General features: G+C 49.4%; 1 protein-coding gene and 1 non-coding gene across 3 annotated transcripts in view; both read left to right on the top strand.

Annotated features, from left to right (window-relative positions):
- LOC119383891 (uncharacterized) overlaps positions 1-22388 on the top strand; it is a 58093-nt gene that overhangs the window by 19727 nt on the left and 15978 nt on the right. For both annotated transcript variants that reach the window (XM_049412704.1, XM_049412703.1), the window contains exons 2-5: positions 3173-3244; positions 11595-11834; positions 16438-16596; positions 21660-21795. In XM_049412704.1, the coding sequence (XP_049268661.1) occupies positions 3173-3244; positions 11595-11834; positions 16438-16596; positions 21660-21795 (607 nt within the window). The remainder of the gene's footprint in view (positions 1-3172; positions 3245-11594; positions 11835-16437; positions 16597-21659; positions 21796-22388) is intronic.
- Positions 6968-7040, top strand: Trnak-uuu (transfer RNA lysine (anticodon UUU)). The gene has a single exon. It is a non-coding gene; the product is annotated as a tRNA-Lys (tRNA).

Genomic DNA, 22388 nt, shown 5'->3' on the forward strand with positions numbered 1-22388 from the left:
AACGAAACAGGATGTTGCCGCCCGGCGTTGCCTACAAAAATACAAAAGGAAAGGAACGCGTTGCTGTTATCGCTACCGGATAAAAAGTAACGCACGTTACTTCAGCCGTTTCTCCGACTTTCCGTACCTCCGTCTGGAGACTGAGCCTTGGTAAGACAGTGGCCCCGGGGCAGCAGGCCATAAGCAGCCGATGTGTAGCCGCAGGAGAAGAGACGCCAGTCCAACAGCAGTGTGGGTGGTTCCGACCTGGCCACTCATCGGTCTGAGTGGCAACTCAGTAGTCACAGTAGCGGTCGAAGCGACTGACTGCTGTGCTGGTGTGGTGTGCCTCTTTGCCAGTGCACCTGCCTACTCATTTCCTGAGGTTCTCACATGCAATGGTACCCAGTGCAGGGAGATCTCGGTGAATGGGGCCTAAACTTCTGGCTCATCAGCACCGTGTCTGAGAACAAGTCTATGCTGCAAGCATAGTTGGCTTCCTCAGGCCCTGTGCTGATTGACTGTCTTTTTCAGTTGTGGTCCTCACCCAAAGAAGGAAGTTATCGATTCACTAAACTCTTTCCGGTCTGCCTCCACTTTCAGCCACAGTGCCACCGCTCGTGTTTGTGTCTGACTACGGTTGTGTGGTACAGGAGGACTGGCATAGTGCTGCAAACAGTAATTAGACACTGTGATGATCGCTATACGTGTGTACTCTTCGTTCTCATACATAGTTGTGTCAGCTAGCTGTCTAAAGGAGGCCTGATAATTTCAGGCAGTAGTCAATGCATGTAGTGCCGTTTTGTGCCACCCAGGTTATTGGGGCCTTGCATTTCTCTGTGGCGTTTACTATGGCGAACTCCATTTTCTCTGCCCAGTTTATAAGGAGTTTTCCAGTTACATTCGTGACTAAAGCTCCTCAGTACATGCGTTAAAATCGCCAATAATGATCATAGGTTCTTGCGTGAAATATTTTCCATGCAGGCCAATGTTTGCACTATTTTTTTAATGCGGCTTTACCTATGCACATGTAAATTCGACCTTGCATTGGCCAATCTTTCCTCTTGGCCACATGTTTTGTGCAGTGGAATTGTAACATTGGCGCAATCTTGTATTCATTCTGCTGTGCCACACAAAATTGGTCGAGGCTCATGCACATATGTGTGACGGTCAGATGTTAGACCAGAAACCAATCATTTTATCGCCTGCCGTGCAAAGAATGGACGGAGACACCGTTCTGTCTCATAGAATGGTCTCCGGACGACTTGGATTGGATTGAAATGTAAACACTAGGCCTGGAGAAGGGAATTGGACTGCTTTCTGTCTGACTTAATCTAGTGCCACGCTGACAGCGAAAATGGCTTCCAGCGCCACCACCAAAGGTCTTCTGAAATTGCAACACCACCTAGCACCTTAACGAAGCATGAACACAGATAAATTGTTAGTCACACGCTCTTCAGCTTCTAGCTTACATAATAACATCCCCAAATATTGCTATTCAGTTACTGTGATTATATATTTCTTCGTGCGTTTCAAACATTTCTGAAATCGTTATACGGTTCCCCAGCAGACTATGAAAATGTGACGCATTCTTCTGGGGAATACCATAAGGCAACACATTCAAGCTTTGGCGATGTTGAGTGTGGGCTTTTTAAATCAAAGGGGGGGGGGGAGAGGATGGTATCAGCTTGTCTGTGACACGTGGCACACCTGCCTGCCAAGCATAGGTGTGAGCAGGTTCCCCTCATGGGGGGATAAAGACTCCCCCCCCACCTGCAGGGGGGCAAGACCCCCCCCCCCCCCACCCTACTTGCAGTTTGGCCATCAAGTGCAATCCAGAAGTGCCAAACCCTAACCTTACCTTAATCCCTCCACGAAAGGAAAAAAAAAGACAGTGGTTCCGAAATTTTCTGGCCTTGTTATATCACGTGCAAAGCGCTTTTTAAGCCACTTTCGCCACAGTACACCACTGCATTGTAGAAAAGCATACTAAAATTTCGAGGGGCTATTAGTACTAGCCGTCACGAAACACAACACATTTTGTTCCTTATTGCGTGCATGCGCCGTGTAATTAGCAGTACAAGTATGATTGCTGACGTGTATAAAAATTACTGGCAATCATTCAGAGCTGTGTATGACGTTTCTGCAGCCCGAGAAACAAACAAAGACGTATGCCAGGGTTTTTTTCCACCCCTACTTTCTCCTGCTTTACGAAGCTCGCAGATTTTCAGGTTGCCAGGTTAGCAAGACCCCATTAGCATTTGCAGTGCCTGTCAAATGATTTGACAGGCGAATGCTAATGTGGACTTAATTGTTTGCCCTGTGGGGTGGTTCAACGCATTGCTTTTATTGAAATAGCGGTGCTCATGTGGGCTGTGCACGAGTTGACTCATGTTGAACAGTTTTTTTTTCTTTTTTAAAAGTAAGCCTTCCTTGTTATAGTGCTCCAAATTTGGAATTTAGTGCTAAAAAATGGAGTTTTTTTTCCCCGTAAGCTGCTCCAAATTTGGACTTTTGCGTTCTAAAAGCAACATATATTTTCCTGCTCCAAAAATTGTTCCAAATTATATTTCGGCTGTTGCACCCCTCTGTGTGCGCCCCACAACATCCTGTCTGCGACATCAACAGTACTCGTGGAACGAACGAAACATTGGAGATGGCCTGAGCATCCACTAACAGTGTTGTAGCTGTTACTTTGTCGCCAAGTGCTGCCAACTGAGATGAGCCCTCACGCCGATTAAAAGAAATTAAAATATCTTAAAGCAATGTTGGCCATTAATAATCAGCCAGAAGGGCCGGCACATTCAGACAATCAAACACCGTAGACATCTTGAGCCATTAATTTAATATCTGCTACTAAAGAGCTGTTGTCGATAGTGTTGACATTTTAAATGTTCTTAAGTTTAATGTCATTATTTCCATTATTTCCCTGAGGAGGCACACATAATGGTGAATTCTTACACAACACAGTATTGCCGTCACGGATTACTATTCTATCAGTGTAGCCCTAACTGTTATTTGCCTTTAGTGCCCTGTCAGGCGTTGCAGCAATTTTCCCATTTGATTTTCAGATGTGCATGAGCTTGCTGTTCTGATTTCTGATGTCTTATAGAAGTCCACAGTTGATGGCAGTCAGCTGTAAAAAAAAAAAGCTTAATAAAAGGCCAGTCTTAACTGTTTTCAAACCTTGCAGCCCGAGCACTCTGAGATCCAGGGGACGGAGGGAGCTGTGGCAAGTGATGATCCTGGTAACAAGTTAACCAGGGTGAGTCGTGCCATTTCTGTGCCATGGAAGTACCTTGCCAGGAATACTTCACCTCCTGTGTGTTCTGTGCCTTCTAGATTATGGGCAAAATAGTGAGGACGTTGGTACCACTTAAGTAGGTTGTCAGAAGCACTCTTTTTCACGCATTATTAGTGCTTGGGCTGTTCAAAAGTGTGGGCATCTTTTAACCCATATATGTACAAACTCAGAAAAAAATGACAAAACAAATATTTTTTTTTCCAGAAAAGTTCACTTCTACCCTCAAAAGAAAGCACAAGTTTTTTGTTTACTGCCAGCTAGACGCAACACTGTTTTTCAAGCCATCCTACGTATGGGACACTGGGCGTTTAGGGGTGCTGTGTGCGAGTGTAGTAAGCCTCTAAACATTTCACGTGCACACCGACGTTGCACTTCTTCATCCGTGAGGTCTTTCATACAAAGCACGTGTTTGCCAGAAGAAAGCGGTCGGCATTTCACGTGCACACCGACATTGCACTTCTTCATCCGTGAGGTCTTTCATACAAAGCATGTGTTTGCCAGAAGAAAGCGGTCGGCATTTCATGTGCACACCGACATTGCACTTCTTCATCCGTGAGGTCTTTCATACAAAGCATGTGTTTGCCAGAAGAAAGCGGTCGGCATTTCATGTGCACACCGACATTGCACTTCTTCATCCGTAAGGTCTTTCATACAAAGCATGTGTTCGCCAGAAGAAAGCAGTCGGCATTTCATGTGCGCACCGACATTGCACTTCTTCATCCGTAAGGTCTTTCATACAAAGCATGTGTTTGCCAGAAGAAAGCGGTCGGCATTTCATGTGCATACCGACATTGCACTTCTTCATCCGTGAGGTCTTTCATACAAAGCATGTGTTTGCCAGAAGAAAGCGGTCGGCATTTCATGTGCATACCGACATTGCACTTCTTCATCGGTGAGGTCTTTCATACAAAGCATGTGTTTGCCAGAAGAAAGCGGTCGGCATTTCATGTGCACACCGACATTGCACTTCTTCATCCGTGAGGTCTTTCATACAAAGCATGTGTTTGCCAGAAGAAAGCGGTCGGCATTTCATGTGCACACCGACATTGCACTTCTTCATCCGTGAGGTCTTTCATACAAAGCATGTGTTTGCCAGAAGAAAGCGGTCGGCATTTCATGTGCATACCGACATTGCACTTCTTCATCCGTGACGTCTTTCATACAAAGCATGCGTTTACCTGGAGAAAAGCGGTCGGCACGAAAAGCAAGCAATGTCTAGGCTTGCACACGTTTAGAATGAGACCTGCTTGATGTGCTGTAGGTGGCGCTAGTCATCAGCTCAAGAAATAGTGATGTTAGAGTGCATCAAAGAAGCATCCTATATGTAGGACACTGGGCATATAAGGGTGAAGGCGAACACCTTATATGCCTCATCAAACGCGAGTTTTGACTGTCGGCATTGGCGACGTCAACACGAGTGATGCAAAAAAATCGTCTCGTGATGACATCATCACGACATCACAGATCACCAAAATTTGTGACATCATCATGACGTCACATAACATGGTGTCACATGATGACATCATTGCTTGATCAAAGGTTGGCCAATCACAGAAGTCGTGTGAAACCATGAGAGGTGCAAAAAGCTGTAGGAGGTGGAGGGGGGGGGGGGATTAATACATCAACTGAAAAAATGGTTTTCACCTTTGAGTCGTCTCGGGCAAATGCCCTGCGAGTTCTTATTTCATTTTTCTGAAAGACCCTGCAAGGGGGGTGATGGTTACACATTTACGTAAAATGTAAGTCATCGCATTGTTTTGCAAACAATGGTTGCTCACATTTGCTTTGAAGCTCAAAGGCCAGGTACAGTTGAACCCCTTTATAAGAGACACGCACTGGGAAGCAGTTCTTGTCCCTTATGGGAGAAGTCTCTCATAAGCAGGGTACCATGTTCTCGTTTTCTGACCAAGCTCTATTTCTACGTAGGCACACAGGCGTCTCTTACACCCAACTGTCTCTTATAAAGGTGTTCAACTGTAATAGCAGCGATGTTGCAGGGAAGGCAGTTCCAGTCTCTGTTTGCTCTGGAAAAGAAAGATGCAGCAAGTGTCTTAGTGTGCACTGTTGCAGAAGAGTGCATACACAAAGGAGAGTGCACGCCATCGCTTATTGAAGAGAGCGTTGGATTGTGTCGGTCCCACGACTGCTTCGACCTAGCGCGCCATGACCAACACACCCCAACAGTTGCTGAGAGTGCGAGATGTGCATGAAACCACGAGAGCTTCCAGCTAAGCAGGGAAACCGAAGTGAAATGCTAAATTAATTTAGTCTGGATTATTATCTTTGCGAACTCTGTTGCTAATTTTGCATCATATGTTCATTATTGAGAGAGAAAATCAGTGTCTCACCTTTATGTTCCTGCTGAAACTCTAGTACATGAATGTCACTGTGACATCACAGATTTCAAAGTATTTATCTTGTATTTCGGCCACATTTGCTCAATAAGATTTCTCAAACTTGCTGTTTTAAGTGTCTGGCTACCTTAGAACACAGCGTAACTGGGTTTTACAAAAAGTAAAAAAAAATATGTCAACTCTTCAGCAAATGCTTGCGGGGCGTGAAATTTTAGAGAAACCTATATTCCTGCTTTTTTTTTATTGCGGAAAATAGCCTCCAGTCAACTTCCAGCCTGTAGTAGTTATTGCCACCTGCACAGTTACCCGATAGATTAGAAGCGTCATGCACTAGCATAGCAGGATTTGCCATTTGCAATGGTGCCCATGTCCCGTAAACTTTTGCTGCTAGGTGTTATACCCCAGCAGCCTGCCGTCAAGACCTCTACTGTCGTGGCAGGTCAAGGCTTTTTTGCCACCTATACCTCCTCCTTGCGCACTTTCTTGCTTTCTAAGCACCTTTTTTTTTCAATGACAATGGCGTTTTTTGGCATTGTGGAAGGGCAATTCACTAATACGACAAGTTAAATCGCTTTTTTCTTGATGTTGAATTCCTGTGTCTGATAACTGATAGACTCCATGAGTTAACACTGACATAAAGTAACGCCTCCGAATCCGTGATTGGAACACAGCCTGTGTGGCTGGAGCAAGGCAGACGTGGAAGTTCTATCTTGCATGTGTTGAGTTAACCAGAATATCTTGCACATAGCAATTACCTTCTGCTGTCCTTCACTTAAAAGTTCTCCTAAACCACCCAGAGCTCGGAATTTAGTTGTGGTGTGACAGTTGTGCACGAGTCTACAACGAACACGTAGCCGTGAGAATTTTTCGAAACAGTGCCGTAATAGCTGAGTTACACGCGTTTTATGATTGAAACGCTGCCATTGCTCGTTTCACTCTTTCCTTCGCTACCCTCCACTCATCTGCTGGTCTCCTCTCCCAAAGCCGCTTTGCCCTCCTCGCTGAGTGCCTCTTCCAATCTCACGTGACATAGCGTCATCACGGACACGCTCTTCGAAACAGCGGGCATTTCCGGTCACCGCGACTCCGTGAACTCCGTGCTTCTTGCCGCTGTTGCCGTGCCGGTCCGTGCTCGTACGAATCTTGCCAGTATAAACCCTATGTTGCACGCACGCCTTCAAAGGATCACCAACATGATGGACTCGTATGGTGACATGCGTCGCGTCATTTCGTTTTTCCAGTCGCCGCTTTTGCAGCCAAGCATTGCTCACTGATGCGTGAAAGCCATCATAAAACACTGTCGGATTTGTGGAGATAGGTCACGGCACCAGCCCGGCTAGCTCAGTCGGTAGAGCATAAGACTTTTAATCTCAGGGTTGTGGGTTCGGGCCCCACGTTGGGCGCCAGTTATGTGGAGATAGGTTTGCGAGACGCTTACCCTACGAGGCGACCGGCAAGGGACCCGACGTTCTCCACTGCCGCAGCGAACAAAGACGCTACGGCCGGGTTCGTCGATTCTCCGGCACGGCGCAGAAAAGGCACTCGAGGCAGGAGGTCAACAAACAACACGGGTTTATTAACCCAAGATGCAGCACAGTACGACAGTCACGGGCTTGCAGGCCGTAAAGGGAACTCTGCAAGACCGATCGAGTACGCTTGCCAGCGGCGCTACGACTATCACACAAAGGGCAGCAGTCGAGCACACGAACGAGAAGCTGCCTGCTAGAGCAGCGCGTCAACCTCTCATGCTAGCCTGAGAGCATCTCACGCGGGCAAGCCCGTGCCAGACAGAAGCGAGCTCAAGGGGGAAGGGGGTTGTCACTGGCGGCCAATGAAGGCGTTGCGCAGTGACGTAAGCTAGCTTGGTGGCGTGAGCATTGTTCAGGCATGTTTGGACGTGTGGTTCGTCCGGGGAAGACCAATGCATGGCTCGCACCGAGCAAAAAGGCCTGGCGGCGTAGCCACGATAGCCATGTCGCCAATTAACGGCGGTTCCCACGACTCAAGCTGCGTGGGGCCAGCCCACGCGCTAGCTGGGGAACGAGGCGCCAAAGGGGTAAGCGTCTCGCAAACCTATCTCCACATAACTGGCGCCCAACTTGGTTTCGGCATGGCATCAGAGCAGTCCCCCTCGAGGCGCTCGTTCCTGCTCGATCCCGTGGCGACAGACTTGATCTCGTTCGATGCGGACGACGCCGGCAGCACGAGGTAAGCTCGCCTTAGCGGCCCTCGGCTCTCGACCACCGGGAGAGATCCCGTCTTTGGGGCCTCCTTTGGTGATGGCCGCTCGAATGTGGACTACAGTCCTAGCCTAGCCAGTTTCGGGTTTTCTTAGCTGGTCGAGACACACGCGGAGCACGTGCTTTCGGGCCCCTCCAATGCGTCGTCTCCGCTCGCGTGCCTTCCTTTGTTAGCAGCATAGGCGGAGAGTACGGGGGGGTGGGGGGCTTGGGCCCCCCCCCCGGACTGCCTCATGGGGGGGCTGAGCCCCCCCTGGCGCCGGCCCAGGGTATTTTTTAAGAGCTTGGCTTAGGTCCCCGGGTCGTCCTGTCTGGCAGCTATTTCACAGGAGGCTGTTCATGCACGCTTCTTTTTAATTTCAGCCATTCAAAGTTCGGCACATGGGCCAGTGACAAGTCAAACATTCAATGGAAAAATGCCCCTCAAACGGATTTTTACGTGCAGAATATGTTGTGCTGACGAACAACTGAAGCGACGACTTAAGCTACGACAAATTAAAAAATTCACCGGCGATTACGATACTGCCTAATTCTCTGAACGCAGCCTCGTGTTCGGGCAACGCCAGCTTTGGTTGAAGTTTTGACTATCCGCAGTTGTAGCAATTTAACATTAATTACATATTGCCATAGAAACTGCCAGCGCTTGAGTGCTACGCACATTATATACTCTGTGCATTGCAGCTGTCGTGAACCAAGTGAAACGCCCACAGCCCCGTTACAACAAGCGAAGCCAGCCGCAGTGCACGTGCCAGCCCTGCATGCGCACGAGCTCCGACCGAGGGGCCAGCGCGCGCGACAGAGGAAGAAAGCGAGGTTAGAGGCCAGTATCTCGTGATATCGATGAACTCCGCGTTTGCTCTCTTTCGTCGTCGTTCGCGCTATCGGTTACGCCGCCGCCGCCAACGGCGATGCCGCTCAACGCAGGAACGGTCACCTAAGAGCTGCGCTACTTTTCTTGAACCCCGTAGTGAATGGTTTTGAGAACACAAAAATGATACTGAGAATACAAAGCAATCACGACACAGTCAGTCAGTGAACGCTTTGGCACAAGCTTACTCGCCAATAAAAAAGAAAGCGGGTAATTTCTTGGTTGCCTACATATCGGTACCCTTCGACATGCCTGCTTATAAAAGGGCCGAGAAAAGATTGTACGCACTTTTGATTTATCAGTAAAGGGTTTTACTAAAAGTTCGGCCACCAATGAGCAACTCCATTACTCGCCCAGATTCATAACCGCAGCTTCGCACAAGGTGTACAAATGGTATTTGCTACTGAACTCACTGGCATATAATTAAAGCTTCCCGTGATATCGTTAGCCTACTGTCTCCTGTGTGGCGCATGTTTTAACAAAGTAAAGCCTAACCCCACGCATTGCGTGAATCGATTTTACGCGACGCAGTCAACGAAGGCGACCTTTTTCGCTTCGAGCCAAGAGTTACGAGGTGGAAATCTAGGGTCTTCCACTTACAGATCTTCATTATGATATCGCGGGCACCTAAGAGACGAAAGTTACATTAAATTCTTTAATTTGGAAGTTGGACTCCTCTCTCTCTCTCTCTCTCTCTCTCTCTCTCTCTCTCTCTATATATATATATATATATATATATATATATATATATATATATATATATATATATATATATATATATATAGGTAGAGTGAGAGAGAAATGTGGAAGAACAAGTCGGGCCCCCGCCCCCTCCGGTAAAATGAAAACTCTCCGCCTATGGTTAGCAGCGCAGCTGAGTGACCAAACCGCCTCACCGGAGCGTCCCTACTTAGGCCACATGGTGCTGGCATTCACACGCTCGCTGCCCCATCGTTGTCACGAGCGTGAAGGGTTGACAGTGTCGTCCGCGAGCCAGCTCGCATAGGCGACACCGTCGCCGCGTTTTCCGACGATCATTTTCCTCATGCGCGCTTGGGCGACGCTTTCGGCAAATGCGAGCCACCGTGCTCCCTTGTCGATTTCTTTGCCCGTCGCGTGAGGCGTCATGCATCCGTCGGTTGCGTCGGTGCGGAAACCCTACTCTTCTCAGTGCCGTTTATTGGCCCCTTTGGGTCTGGTGTGCATGGCGGAGATACAGGCGCACGACCCTCGAACGGCGGCGCCTGCCTCGGAGCCGCTGCACACAATTGCGGCACGGCTCCAGGCAAAACATTGCCCTCCATCTCACGAGCAGAACCGCTGTTTCGTGCGGCGCTTCGCGGTTGGTTGTGCGCTGGGAGAATCGCGCGCGCCGTCAGCGCTTTGTGCATCTCCCTGGTCTTTCGCTACCCGTGATTCTCGATCGCGTCTTTCTCGCGCGCACGGGTATCGTGAATGACTTCCTAATCGGTGGCTACGGGGTCGTCCCTTTTGGCGCCCTACAACCACTTGCAATCCTCGTAGTGGCTACCGCTGCCTTTAAGTACGGGACGCCACTCGAGATTTTGCTCGCCGGTAGCTTGACTGCTGTCAACGTAGTGCCATTGGTGGAGGAAACGGACCCCATGGCGCTCGTCTGGCTTAAGCGCTTGCGTGAGCCTTCGGGCCGCCTCGCGCGCTGGGCGTTGACTATGCAGCGATACAACTTTGTTCTGCGCTACCAGAAAGGGAGTTCATACTTCGTGGCTCACGCCTTGCCGCGTGCCCCCGTTTCGGTGTGACACTTGTGTTCGCCACTCCCGAGAGCAGTCGCGTCGAGTAGACTCCGGGGCCTCTGGCTCCAATGGGTCGAAAGGAGCGAACCCCGACGGCGAATTGACTTTTGAGTCGATCGCCTTGGGTGAGCACGTCACTTCAACCGGTATCGTGTTAAGCAGAGAAGAGATACCAAAGGCACAGAGTGCGACCCGTTGTGGGCTCCAAGAGCTGTGCTCCCAAGGAGCGGGCGCTTATTGACAGCCTGGTATTGCTGTCGGCGCCGTGTGCCGTTTACGCAGTCTGGTATTGCTGCGGGCACGTTGGATTCGCATCTGTTTGTCGCCGGCGGAGTTCGCCTGCGCTCCACATCCCACCGGAAGAAGCCTCCCAAGGAGTATTTTAAGGTGGGGGTACCCCGCAGTCTAAGGAAAGTCACCCTCGGCTATTTCCACGACTCGCGGTTGGCCGGACATGCGAGTGGCCGTAAGACTTTCTAAAAGTTGTGCCGCTCTGCTACCTGGCCAGGCATAAACGTGACACTCTTCACTCCTCATGTGACAATGCGTGCAGTCTCGTGCGGGCAAGACCCCCGGGCTCATGCAGCCGCCCTCAAACCCTTTCGTTGCCCGCAGCAGCGACTTGGGAGGGGGGGAGGCGGTCACACAACCGCAGAAAAACCGTAAGGCTGGCCCCAAGTCACGCCACCAGTAGAACCTGTGGAAACGCACTTAAGCAACCTTTCTCCCACTAACAGGTAGCTGGACTTTATTCCATACCTTGACAGTGAATGGAGATAACCGCTAAGGTGCGGCAGCACACGTCTGGAAGTGGTAGAATGCCCTCTTGGCCGAAAATACCCTCTGGTGTGTTGTCCAAGCCATAACCTGGCAAGCGCCCCCTTTTGTTGGGCAGCACTGTCAGGCAGGCACCCCTTTTTGGCAAGCCGGCTATGCCGGGGGCATTTCTGTCCACTCCTGCATCGCCCCGTCGTCTCCCTGCGCCTACCATGCCACCAGCCTGTTCCAGACCTGATGGCCTGCCGTTCCCTGGTCCTCCCAGCTGTGGCCTGATTCCTGCCTTCTGCCCTGCAGCCACCTCCATCCTGCCTGGCCCACCTGACAGCTTCGGCAGCCGCCCTCCGCGGCTGGTCCCCCCACTCAAGCTTTGGCCCAGGCCCGAGCGTGGTCACTCCGGCTTCCGTTCCTGGCGGCCTGCTGTTCCTGCCTGCCGTTCCTGTGTGGCCCCCGTCCCAGCGACTTTCGGCGGTTGGCTGCCGCACGCAACTGGCAGCCACGCCTCGTACGTTCCCGGCTGCCAACTTCTCCAGTCCGGTGAGCTTCAAGCGGGCTGGCTGCCCGCCCTTGTGCAGTCTTGCCCCCGTTCCTCCGAGTGGTGGAACTTTCGATGGAACTTTTGTGTGGCCATGGCCGACCAATGGGCTTGTACCTTCGGGAAGACGACACCCCCTTTCCTGTTGGACTTTGCCCCGTTGGCCAGCCCCCTTGCGGCTGAGCTGACCTTGCCAGTTGGCCTCAGACAGCCTCTTTCACAGGCTGGCCTCGGTCTTTAGGAGGGGGGAATGTGGGAATCGAGCGCGCCCTCCCCTTTGGCGCCTCGTTCCCCAGCTAGCGCGCGTGTTGGCCCCGCGCGGCTCGAGCGCCGGGGACCGCCGCTAATCGGCGGTATGGTGACCACAGCGGCAGCGCCAGGCCTCTTTGTCTGGTGCGAGCCATGCGTCGGCCTCCCGGCGCGCGGGCACGCGTCCGGGCATGCCTCGACATGCTCACGCCACCAAGCTAGCTTATGTCACTGCGCGACGCCTGTCCTCATTGGCCGCCAGTAACAACCCCCTTCCCCCTTGAGCTCGCTTCTGTCTCGCGCGGGCTTGCCCGCGTGAGATGCTCCCAGGCTAGCACGTGAGGTTGACGCGCTGCTCTAGCAGGCGGCTTCTCGTTCGTGTGCTCGACTGCTGCCCTTTGTGTGATAGTCGTAGCGCCGCTGGCAAGCGTACTCGATCGGTCTTGCGGAGTTCCCCTTACGGCCTGCAAGCCCGTGACTGTCGTACTGTGCTGCACCTTGGGTTAATAAACCCGTGTTGTTTGTTGACATCCTGCCTCGCGTGCCTTTTCTGCGCCGTGCCGGAGTCGACGAACCCGGCTGTAGCGTCTTTGTTCGCTGCGGCAGTGGAGAGCGTCGCGTCCCTTGCCGGTCGCCTCGTAGGGTAAGCTTTGTGCTAAACCTATCTCCACAAGTTCTGGACCACTCCACTGAGTTTGGTGGAGCAACTTTTCCTGCTCTATTGAGTGACTCTTGCTCTGAATCCACCCAAACTCTGAACACTTGACGCCCTCACTCTGTTAGAACAAACTTGCTCAGACTCCGCCATTGGAATGCACTGTTGGAATCCAGCATTAGTGTCTCTCTTAACACTTTCGTTACCGTGAAAAAAATTTGTTGTTTTTGGGTAGTCCAGGAAATATTTTTTTCCTGCCGCAGAAAATGATTGATGCTGAAGTATAGGGTACCAAATGATAAAGGAAGAATTCTTCATTCCAACTGTATTAAGGGGCCAGTAAACAGGCTCCATCTTTCTTTTTATGCCCTCCAAACAAGCTCGCCAATTCGTATAGCGCGGTGATCACACTTTCCGAATATTACAGCGCTGCGCACCGCGCAGACCCTCCATTTCGAAAAACAATTCCCGCGCCTCTTTCCTTCGCCTGACCGATCCCACTTGTACGCGCAGTGACGCAAACTTGCCCATGGGCAACTTGACGTACCACTGAGCTCGTCAATTGGTCTAAACCAGGCCTCAGCAACGTCAGTTCCTGTTCCCACCCACCGCTACGAAACTGCGCTTTGTTTCTTGGCCCTGTGGTGATGTGGTTTCGGCCATGCAGTTGTCAGGTTGTTGCGCATATATTCCTCGCACTGCGTAGCACCTGCACGCACTTGGCCTTCGACATGAGCAACACATAGAGGAAGCATTGTTCACTTGTCTGCTGCAAATCTAGCGAAGAGACGGGGAACCTCCTGTAGCTCGGACGGTTCGTGCTTGCTTGGTTTTCCCATTACACGCGCGGCAAGCGGGGTTCTTTTCTCTCGCGCCCCTTCGTCGTCTTGGAAAGTAAGCACGCATTCCTGCTGCATTGTGAACTGTCACAAAGGTTTAAAAATATTGAAGAGCTGAAAACTGCCCGTAATGTTATGGACCACGTGCGACAATGTAAACAATAAACAACCAGGAGCCACAGCAAGCGGAAATGCATAGCGACTGATCGAGCTCGCCGATGACGTCAATTGCTGACGTCCTGTCACATTGCTGAAGTGGGCGGAGTCGTGACGACGGGCTACGCCTTCCCCGGCGGAGAAGGGTGGCGAGGCCGCGTGAAAATTTGAAACCAGCTGAAACGGACGTTCTAACCCGTGTAACTTCCTTATTATAGCACGTACGTGCAAAATTCTTGCGGCAGCATGTTCACATCGCAAAAGTGCCCATATTTTTCTTCATTGCAATTTTTGGACCTCGGGGTTGTAACTGGCCCTTTAATTTCAAGCAAAAGATTTATTATGAATTTTATAAAAAGGTTATAAAGACAAAAAAAGTAGCAAAAATAACAAAGTAAGCAAAAAAAAGTAACACAAAGTAAGCAAAAAAAATCAAAATATTCACTTTGAATATAAGGCCCTATACAATAACTCTGCAAATAAGCTCTGTAAGTACAAAAGTTATTTACATACACTCAGAAGTATGAGTACTGGTGCTTATCATGCCACTGCGTGAAGCAGCTTCTCGATGTGGTGAAACGAAGGTTGGCTGCACATGTTTTACAGAAAACATTTTTTTGCTCAACTTTCCTTTCTTCGTAGCATAGTTTGCGGTTCAGGTATTTTTCAATTTTTTGTGGTTGGTGCTGGGGGCCGGCCCTGAGGCGCCTTTGCATGTACTATCTGCCGCCTTTCGTTGTCATCGGCGCGGCCTTCGGCGCTGGCTGTGAGGGCACCGTTGGCACCATTTAACTCTGATCTTTTGAGACAGCAGAGCGTAAAATAAAGCAAGTATCAAGATAAAAATAAACGCGCGCGCAGAACGCTTTACCGCAGACGCATTCGATAAAATGGCGGTGATAGCAGCACATGGCAGCGCAGCGTGGGGATACATGAACCGGAATGTCGGATGTTCGCGATGTCGATACGATTTCCCACAGTTGACCAGTGCCTCCAAGATCAGCATTTCCAATCACAAATCTGAGGCGTAAAGTAGCGATCGAAATAGAGCCTCATAGATCACCAATTAGCTTTCGTTTTGATCTCTGAGGCCATACTTTGTATGGTACGGGTGCCGGAGGAGATAATGGCTGGCGATTTGGCGCGCGTGGCAGTCTCGGACAGGGTCCGGATTATCGAATGTACATCTCGCAGCTGTCAGAAATATCAGTCGTCTTTACACATTACTTCTATGGGATCATCGGCGGTGCCGCGCGACTGTCCGAATTACCGAGCATGTCCGAATTATCGGCCGGCGACTGTATACGCTGAAATGAATCGTGTACCCCATTTCCGAACCTGCCAAAATCCATAATTTTTTTCCCCATTTGACCACTTTGTCCCTCATGTACTGTCGAAGACCAGATCAACCTTTAGATTTCACCATTCTGCCATCCATGGCAAAGTTGACGCGGTTGAAAAAATAGCGAGGATGAATAGTTCGTGTGTTGAAGTAAAGAAGACATGTGGTGAAGCTTTCCGTGGGACGCGTCGATCGTTTTCTCCTGATCAGAGACACTCAAGAAGGCGAGCAATGCCTTGAACCTTTTCCTTGGCACCACTGACGGTGGAAGAATGCCTGAAAATACGTGTCGACTTCAATAACAATGCAGGCGCGGGACTTTGGCGATTCCCATCTACACCGAAAGTCCGACAAACTTGCGCATCTTCTCCTCAGTGACCTCCCTCAAGGATCCGTCCCTGTGACTGTTCGTTTGCTTTTTGAAAATATCCATCCACACATACTTACTTGTGTGGTTGCATATCTCTCTGGTGACTTCGGCGGTGAAAAACAACGCGAAGAAACTGATGTGCGTCACTCCGGAGTACTAGGCCAAGGTCTACTCCAAGCAATCTTTGCGAGGGAACTCCACTCTTTGTGCAGCCGGTGCAGCACGCTCGAACGAAGTTGACACCCTGCAGATAAGAGCTTTGACTTTTAGAACATGCTAGCTATGTTTACATCACATGCGTGGCAGCGATAAAACAGCCCGAGAGAAAGCAATATTTGCTGGTGGATACCTGCTCATGTTCCGGGGGCGGTCAAACTCACTTTTGCGGTTCGTACTGAAGTCTGACGAATCGAAGTTGTCTTCCGTGTCTGTGCTACTACCATCATCCAGAGATTGCAGCTTGGATTCATTGGAATCTGTTGAAATTCGTTGTTCCTGTGGAGCATCAGCGAGTGACGTCGATGCCGTAACCGAAACCACGAGCACTCGCCTCCCCGACTGTGAAGGAACCTTAAAAATCCCCCTGCGGTGGAGAAAAGAAACTGAAAAGTGAAACTGATAAAATACTTCCCCTTTTTACGCTTTGGATGGCGCTAGCTGTACAAAGGCGCTTGGAGAGCACCAAAATTTGGAATTGTGTCCATCGATAACATACTATCGATGGGAATAGGTGCGGTCACGAAAGCCTACAAGCCAGTCATCTGGCTTCATGGCTTGTTTTATCCTGAGTAAATTAGACGCGTGTGTCCGTTGTATCCAGCAATACCGGACAAAAAGAGGAGACGATGCAGTTTCAGTGCAACGGAATTGGGGGGGGGGGGGGCATTGTTACGTTGCGTTCCATTTTACCATTGTGTTGATAGGGTGTTGCCACTACTCTCTTCTTGCAGTACTCTGCATTGCTTATTGTCAGTACATTTAATTTATTCTGCAGGTTTCGAAATGCTACTGTAGCTGCCATCCTGAGACAAGCACGAAGTTTGTGCAGACTTACTCAAGAGGTGTGCAGAGGCAATCCACAACCAGCACGCAGACAGATGTCTCCATCACACAGACATGTGTCCCCAGCATGCTGACACATGTCACTAAGGTGGTGAGTGTGCATCCACTTGCTTTAAACCTTTCAGTTCAAGCTTTGTCTTTTTGGTCCCTCTGTAGGCTCTTGATGAAATATGTGTTACTTTTACCTGGTGCTTTAATTTTCCATTTCTCACTGAAAACGATATCTCCACTTGTGTATTCTTGAATGTGATGGTACTACATGCTACATCGTTCACTTGTAGTCATACCCTTTATGCATCCAGTGATAACTTTCTGTGCAAGTGCAGCCAAAGCTGTGTGGGCGGAGCTCTGTACATATATTAAAGGGACACTAAAGGCAAATAACAATTTATGTCAGAGTGAAAGCCCAATGTATGACAACTTCTAAAACGGCAATATTATCAACAGCAGTGCCCTACTTACCGAGAAATTAAGCTAAATGTATCACATGATGAGCGCCACGAGTGGGACATTTTCGAAGTGATCCCGATGACGTAGGGAAGTCGGCCTACAATAAATCACTAGTAATCAAACTAGCAGCAGTAAAAAAAGAACATTCCGAGCACCAAAAGACGTAATAAAATGCTGTTTGTTCGTTTCCGCTTGATTCATGGAAAACAAAACCTCCGTGGCGTTGCCATGGGGAACGGCGCGCGTGGTTCAAACATGGTTCAAAGGTTCCGTTTTCGCCGAACTGTGCCTCGCCCGTCTCAGTGGTAGTTTCGGGATCGCGTACTGCCGTGCGTGTTTTGCGCGCTCGTGAAAGTCGCTCTGACAGAAAGTTCGACGAAATGCCGCATGCGTGTGATATTGCCGGATGCTCGAATGGTGCACGATGCCAGTGCTGAAGCAAGGAAACCGGTGTGTCTTTTCACTGGGTGCCGCGGAATGAACCCTTACGCTCGAAGTGGCTTAGTGTCATGCCATTGCGCCAGTGTGCTAAACAGTCAAAACCTCTGCGTGTGTGCTCGCTGCACTTTCGTACTGAGGATTACGAGACCAACCGCAACTTGGTGACGGCTTTGAATGTGCCCATCCGATCAAGTCTTTGCCGCAGCGCCGTTGTTGCTACTGTGGGTCCCGCTACTTCCGCTCTGCTGCTACTAGTGTCGGCGGCCGCGCAGTAAAAGCGGGCAACGTTGGGCACGGCAGCAGTGACGTATGAGAGTCGTATTTTCAGGCGGGAGATTTGAAGCGCGCTAACGCGATGCGGACCACTAAAAACGTGATTTTATTTCAAAATAAGCACTTCCTTGGCACAAAAGCAGCACTACGAGGTTTCTGGACCGCTATTTCAGCAATCAACGTCGACTTAATATTTGCCTTTAGTGTCCCTTTAATACGCCAAGTAGTCTATTTGCAGGCAGTTTTGGTTTTTGTTCTGCATGCGAATTTAGCACACCTGTTCTTTCCTTAGGTGCACATACTCAAGGAACCTTAGCTTATGATATCCATGAAATAGTGATATGGAAAATCGTTATTTATAACTTTCATCAAAAGCTACTGCAAGTACTGCTGTATTTATTAACGTGGCACTGAACTAACGTCCGAGATTAAAAGCGGAGGTCTTAGGCAAAGTGAATTCTCTTGATCTTACTCTAATCTGCTGGTGATTCAAGTTTGGGTGCAAATGCGCACTATGCACTACATTAATGTTCTTTTGTAATGATGTAGAATGCATTGTTTTGCGAAGGAGCATAAGAGGAAGTTTTATTGAAGTGAGTGGCTTTATATTGGAAAACCACAAGCGACCAAGCAGGAACTGTGCAGTCTGAAATCCTATGTAAAGGCAACAAATTATTTCCAAAACTTCATTGCATACAGGGTCAGTATTATTCTTTCTCCACTTTTGGGGATGCAACAACTTTGACGAGATTCTCGCATTATTTTGGTGGGACATGCGTTGGCATCTACGAGCACCACCAATCTTTGTCATGGCTGATAGAGTGCACTTGTCTTGCGTTTGGACGAAAAATCATACAGTGTGCTTAGTGTGTATCAGTTTATAATCCTGTTCTGTGTTTTTCGATGTAATGGCTGCTGTGATAGTTCTGTTAGGTAATCTGTATGGGATCTATATGTTGTGGGAAGGTGTATTTGGGTAGGGGTGGTGAAAACTTTTTTGCAGTACAATTTCTGTGGAGAAGCTCCAGATAGTTGTTGGTTCTTGGCCTGTGGTGGAGGGGCCCTCAGTCCAGGACTTCGTTTGCAGCACGCGCTCTGCGGGCTCGGTCAGTCAGATTTCTGCTGATCTTCCAGGTTCTTGCTGGCCAGCAGCTCTTCCCTTCGTTCCTCTGCAGGATGTTGTATTGGGGGTAAAGCTGTAATGGTCTGACACGGCCTTGTCCTGTGGCAAGTACAGCAAAAACACTGTTTTCAACAAGCTTCTTAATACTATCAATGCAGCTTATAACTTAAACCTTTCTATAGTTCTATGCTGGGTGCCAGGTCACTCTGGGATCGCAGCCAATAAAATAGTGGACAAGAATACCCGAGAAGCAGCTAGTTGGCACACTATAGATGTAAATTCTGTTCCTGGTGTGGACCTAAAACCTGTTGTATGGAGAGCGCTACGTAGACACTGGCAAGCTGAATGGGACAAACAAGTTGACAACAAGCTCCATCTAGTAAAACCGCAAATAACAAAACCTATCCCACAAAAACTCAACAGATTCACCGAAGTCACCCTAGTACGGCTCAGGATAGGCCACACCTATGCCACATGTAAACACGTCCTGACAGGCAGTGATCCACCAACATGTATACACTGTGCAGAGAATCTATCCATTCTGCATGTCCTAATTCAATGCCCCGCACTTCACCAAGAGCGACTGACCCATTTTAGAGAACTTTACCGCCATCATATTCCACCTCATCCCGCGCTATTCTTATCACTCGAGCCAATGTTTACCATAAGCGACTTCTTAAATACCTTGCAAAAATCACGTTTTTAGAAATGGTATCATTCCAACCTAGTCACCAGGCTGGGCCTCACATGTGAGGTACAGCCTGTTGCCGTGCGTGTTGAAGTACGTCCGAGCCCTCGCAGTTCTTGCGCAGGCAAGAATTCGGCTGTGAGGTACTTGGACCTTGCTGACTCATCTACTGTGAGAACCTGCAGCCAACGAATTCAAGGCCTTGTAATGGAATAGACATTCATTTTTAGAGACACCGTAGCTATATATATTTTATAGATATGCCCCTGAACAGCAGTTATCATAACTAGTGATTTTAGACAACTAAACTGAAACTATGAGACTTGCGCTGGCGCTCTTTGGCCTTAGATGTCCTTGCGCCAATAAAACATAGTAATAATAATGGTCTGACATGCCCATGTGATGTTGTATAGGGTAGTGTTGGCTGAGCACCATGGGCAGCAAGGAGAGCATGCTGAAGGATGCATCTTACAGAGGGTGTGCAAATTTGAAAACGCGCCACTTGGAATTCATCTCCAACTGACCAATGCCTCTTTATTTAGTGTTCGGTGGGGTAGGGAATAGGTTCTCCGAAGTCCTCTAATGGTTTAAAGAGGTCATGAACCACTTTTTCAAGTAATGATCTAATCACCTCAGTATCGGAGTTTACTGCCTCCCGAATCGAGTGCCGCAAAAATTTCTCGAATCCGTCAAGAACGAGCAGAGTTACGGGGGTTTGGCACACGCCCCCAGCGCTTTCTCTCTTGTCCCGACGAGCGCACTGGAAGCTACACAGGGATGGATGGCATGGGGGAAAGAAGTTACGTCAGCACGCGTCTTGACCCTCGAGCGCGCACGATGAAACTCTATCACTCTCTCCCGTTGTGATTTGTGTACGCGAGTAGGAGTGCGGCACCGGCAAGTGGCGGCACCCCGTGGCAAGAAGTGCATCTGATCCGAACGCCGCTCTCGATTTATGTCGGCTATCGGCCAATAGCATGCTGTCTGTCGTGTGACGTCAAACAGCAGGCGCCTCACTTAACGAAGAGAGTCGGGACGGTCCTCTGTGTAAAAAGAGGGCACCTGAGAAAATGGCGACTTAACGCTCCGCGTCTAAACTGCAAGCTTTGGCTGAGCTGTTCATAGCAGTGTCTGCTTTCCGAAGGATGCATTTTTTGACCAAGACCGAGGAGTTGTTCACGACCCCTTGAAGATGGCCGAGTAGTCACACAGGACGGGAACGGCAGTGTTGGAGGGTGCTCCGCTCTCATACCATCGAGCTACCCTATCTGCTGCCTGGTTTCCCTCCAGGCCTACTTGACCCGGGGCACGTGTGATCCAATGCCAAATCCGGGGATGTGTGTGTGTATTGGGATGCTCGCCAGTGTCTGTAGCGTTCAGGATGATATTGAGGGCAGGTTGGCTGATGCGTCCACGTAGGTAAGTGTGGCAAACCCCTTGAGAGTCCGTCATAGCTGTCAGCAACCGTCTCTGTTTGTAGCCGAGGGCAAGAGTGAGTGCAATGGTCGTTTCTTCAGCCTCGGTGATATTGTGGCACCGCACAGAGGTGCTGGTACGTTCTAGGAGCGAATGGTCCACAACAGTGGCTACAGCCTTGGTGTTCGCAGTGTTGTAGTGGGTGGCGTCAACATAGCATGTAATGTTCTTGTGCCAGTGTTCTCGTTCGAGGGCTTCCACTCTGGCTTCGCGCCTGCCCTTATGTAGTCGGGGATCCGTATTGCGAGGTAGGGGGGTGACCTTATTAGTTGTACAAAGGTGGTTGGGAGCGAACTTGCGGCGAGCTGCTTCGTGATGCTGGCCGGTATAGCCTAGGCGTAGGAGCAGGTCGCGGCCTGTTGATGCGTGCATAAGCTGCTGCAGCTGGAGCAGCTCCAGATTTACAGGTGTAATATTGTGCAACAGAGCTTGGCTATGCAGAATTATATTTTGCGATTTCCTCACTTTTTGTTTACAGTTGGAATTCAGTAGAACCAACACTGATATAACGACAAAAATCTGAAATATTTTTCACTGATACTATTACTGTGCAAGAAGTACATGCCTGTGATGAATATTGGATATAACGGAGGCACCGCCATGTCTGATGCAATTCCACAGTAACAAGGTTTCACTGTATACATCATTGCTAATGTTTGAGCAGTGCACGTAACAGTGCAGTGACGGTTGTTTGCTCTTTCAGGTCAACACGTGCCGTTGCAGCTGCCATTGTGTGATGAGTACAGCAGCCGTGCAGACAACCCCGATTGCGAGGTGTACATGCTGTGCACAAACCGATGACAGCTTCCTCTATGCTAAAGCGACTCACGTGGATGCTGGTGAGGCACACCTCTCACTTGACCACTTGTGCTCGTCTCACTGAACTCTGCACTCGCCAGTTTCAACGAGACTCGAGTGCTCGTATGTTGGCGGGGGCCTTTTGTAATGAGTAGTTAAAAGGGTCACGGAAGCATGGGACCAATTGGGTTTCATGGACAAGGCGTCAGTGTTGTTAACTTTTTGGTTGCTTTAGCAAAAGTCACCTGCCCTGATGTTTTAGTGAAGAGTCACTCTGTGAGAATTTGTCCTCGGGAAGTTTTCATATTACCTACCATGGTAGCTTAGAGGGCTAAGGTGCTGAGCGCGAGCTGCATTGCTGAGCATGAGGGTGTGGATTCAATCTTACTGGCCATGGTGGCCACACTTTGATGGAGGCTGAGTGCAAAAACACCCGTTTATGTAGGTTTAGGTGCACATTGCAGAACCCCAGGGGGTCATAATTAATCTAGAGTTCCTCACTATGAACAGAGTATTGGCGCATAAATTCCAAAACACAACTTTTATTTCCCTTACGTTGATATTTTACTCATCATGTTTTTGGCCTAACACTTGTGCTGCAATCGAGAGACGTAGATTGAATTGTGAATAAGGA

This window comes from Rhipicephalus sanguineus, chromosome 2 (assembly GCF_013339695.2).
Source record: "Rhipicephalus sanguineus isolate Rsan-2018 chromosome 2, BIME_Rsan_1.4, whole genome shotgun sequence".
NCBI classification, from domain to species: domain Eukaryota; kingdom Metazoa; phylum Arthropoda; class Arachnida; order Ixodida; family Ixodidae; genus Rhipicephalus; species Rhipicephalus sanguineus.